The 1,806-nt window shown below is 40.9% G+C and overlaps 1 protein-coding gene across 1 annotated transcript; it reads left to right on the top strand.

Annotated features, from left to right (window-relative positions):
• The first annotated feature begins 295 nt into the window (after nt 1-295).
• On the top strand, nt 296-643 carry LOC131230465 (ribonuclease H-like). The gene has a single exon (XM_058226389.1). It carries the CDS (start codon nt 296-298, stop codon nt 641-643), a length of 348 nt encoding a protein of 115 aa, XP_058082372.1.
• The last annotated feature ends 1,163 nt before the right edge of the window (nt 644-1,806 follow it).

The following is a 1,806-nucleotide window of genomic DNA, read 5'->3' as shown; positions in this document are numbered from 1 at the left end:
AATTATACTTAATGTAATCAATTATGCTATGGCCATGACTTTAATGTAATCAATTATACTTTTATGGTTTCACATGCATCCATTGGTTAGTTTATTTACTTAAGACACTCAAAGACCATACAATCTGCTTGCTTGGAAGGGTACATATATACGAGTGGTTTTTGTTTTCATTTAGTAATTTTTTTTTTCGTACTTTTCAATGCTATTCGATAGGAGAATATTGCATGTTCACTTAGTTTGGGAATTTTTATTCCAACACACTTATCTCGTGCTAATTGCGTCCATCTCATTGCAGATGGAAAAGGACAAATATTACGTCGTCTTGGTGGGGCATAGGCCTGGCATATACATATCTTGGGACGACGCTCGGGTGGAGGTGGAGGGGTATAGTGGAGCAAGACACCGCGCATTCAGGAACTGGAAAGAGGTAATGGCATGTTGGGACGAGCACTTCAGCAAGGCATGTGCACCGTCAAGACCTTACACGGCATCTTATGCGGTTCAGGTCGCTGCATTTTCTGATGATCTCTACATCCGCCATTCTTCGTCACACTCCAGCCGACAGACGATGCCGACGTCACAGGAGTCAACTGTCATGGTTTCTAGAGCCGTGTCGACTGATGATCTTCCCCCATCACCCTGATCAGATGGAGAGATATTTTGTGCTCTTCTAGTTGGCGTCGCAGTCCTGTTTCTTACCTTCCTTGTGATTTTTAAATTCTAGCCCTATTTGGATGATTGTCACTCTTATTGTGTCACTTGATTCTTTATCTCTCTTTTTGCCATGATTCTCAGGTTTTCATACATCGTTATTCTAGCTTGTTGTATATTTTCTACGATCTATCTCTATCACACCACTGCCACATGATGTGGTCTATGCTTCTTACGTGGATATGATTTCTGCTGATAGTAATGTTGATTGAATTCACTTTTATTTGCCAATTTCATGAGACATACTTCGGTGGGCCCCACACGATTTTATGACCTTTGAAAATACCAGGGTGGTCCACACATAGTTCGTTATATATTGATATCTGTTATATATCTCCATCTGGGCCTGAATGGAAGGTATGAACAGATTTGATCTGGGAGTAAGTGGTAAAATAAAAGGCTGGGACGCTATATGTTGAGGTGTTGTGGTTCACCTGAGATATATGTTGCTGATTTTTGGGACAACGGTGTAAGATGTCATGTCAAAGTGGATGAAGGGCATGGATGAAACATTTTCATGATGTAAATAAGCAGATGGCACGGCATCCCCTGCCATGGAGTTGATTAATTTGACACCTCATTTGCAAGGGAATGGATTGGCTACTCTCCCTGACACCAGTTTCATTACTGTTGATAATGCTCTTTGGAAACCATGATGTATGTGTTTCATCCTTTCCGTTCATACATTCTTACCGATCATTTTATGGCTTGATCCCAAAAATGAGGGGTGGATTGATTTCAGGTGGACCACACCACATGAAAACAATAATGATTGGACATTCAGCTCTTGAGTCCTCGTAAGGCCCACTGTATTGTTTATTTGACGTCCAATAGATTGATTAGGTCGTACAGCCCCAGATGAATGGAAAAAAAAATAAGCTTGACCAAAACTATTATCGGTTGAAATTGTATTTTAACGGTCGACGCTCTCTCAAAACTGTTTCCTGTAATCTGGTCCATTTAAAATTGGGATATAGGAATATTTGACTTCAGACAATCTTAAAATGATCTGGTAAATTAGATGGACGGCATGGATGAGACATGTACATCATGGTGGGTCCCACCGAGCAGTGACCACAAGCCAAAGGCTGCTGT

The sequence above is a fragment of the Magnolia sinica genome, chromosome 17, assembly GCF_029962835.1.
Source record: "Magnolia sinica isolate HGM2019 chromosome 17, MsV1, whole genome shotgun sequence".
NCBI classification, from domain to species: Eukaryota; Viridiplantae; Streptophyta; class Magnoliopsida; order Magnoliales; family Magnoliaceae; genus Magnolia; species Magnolia sinica.
The sequence above is the reverse complement of the archived record's forward strand: the minus strand, read 5'-3'. Positions and strand labels throughout refer to the sequence as shown.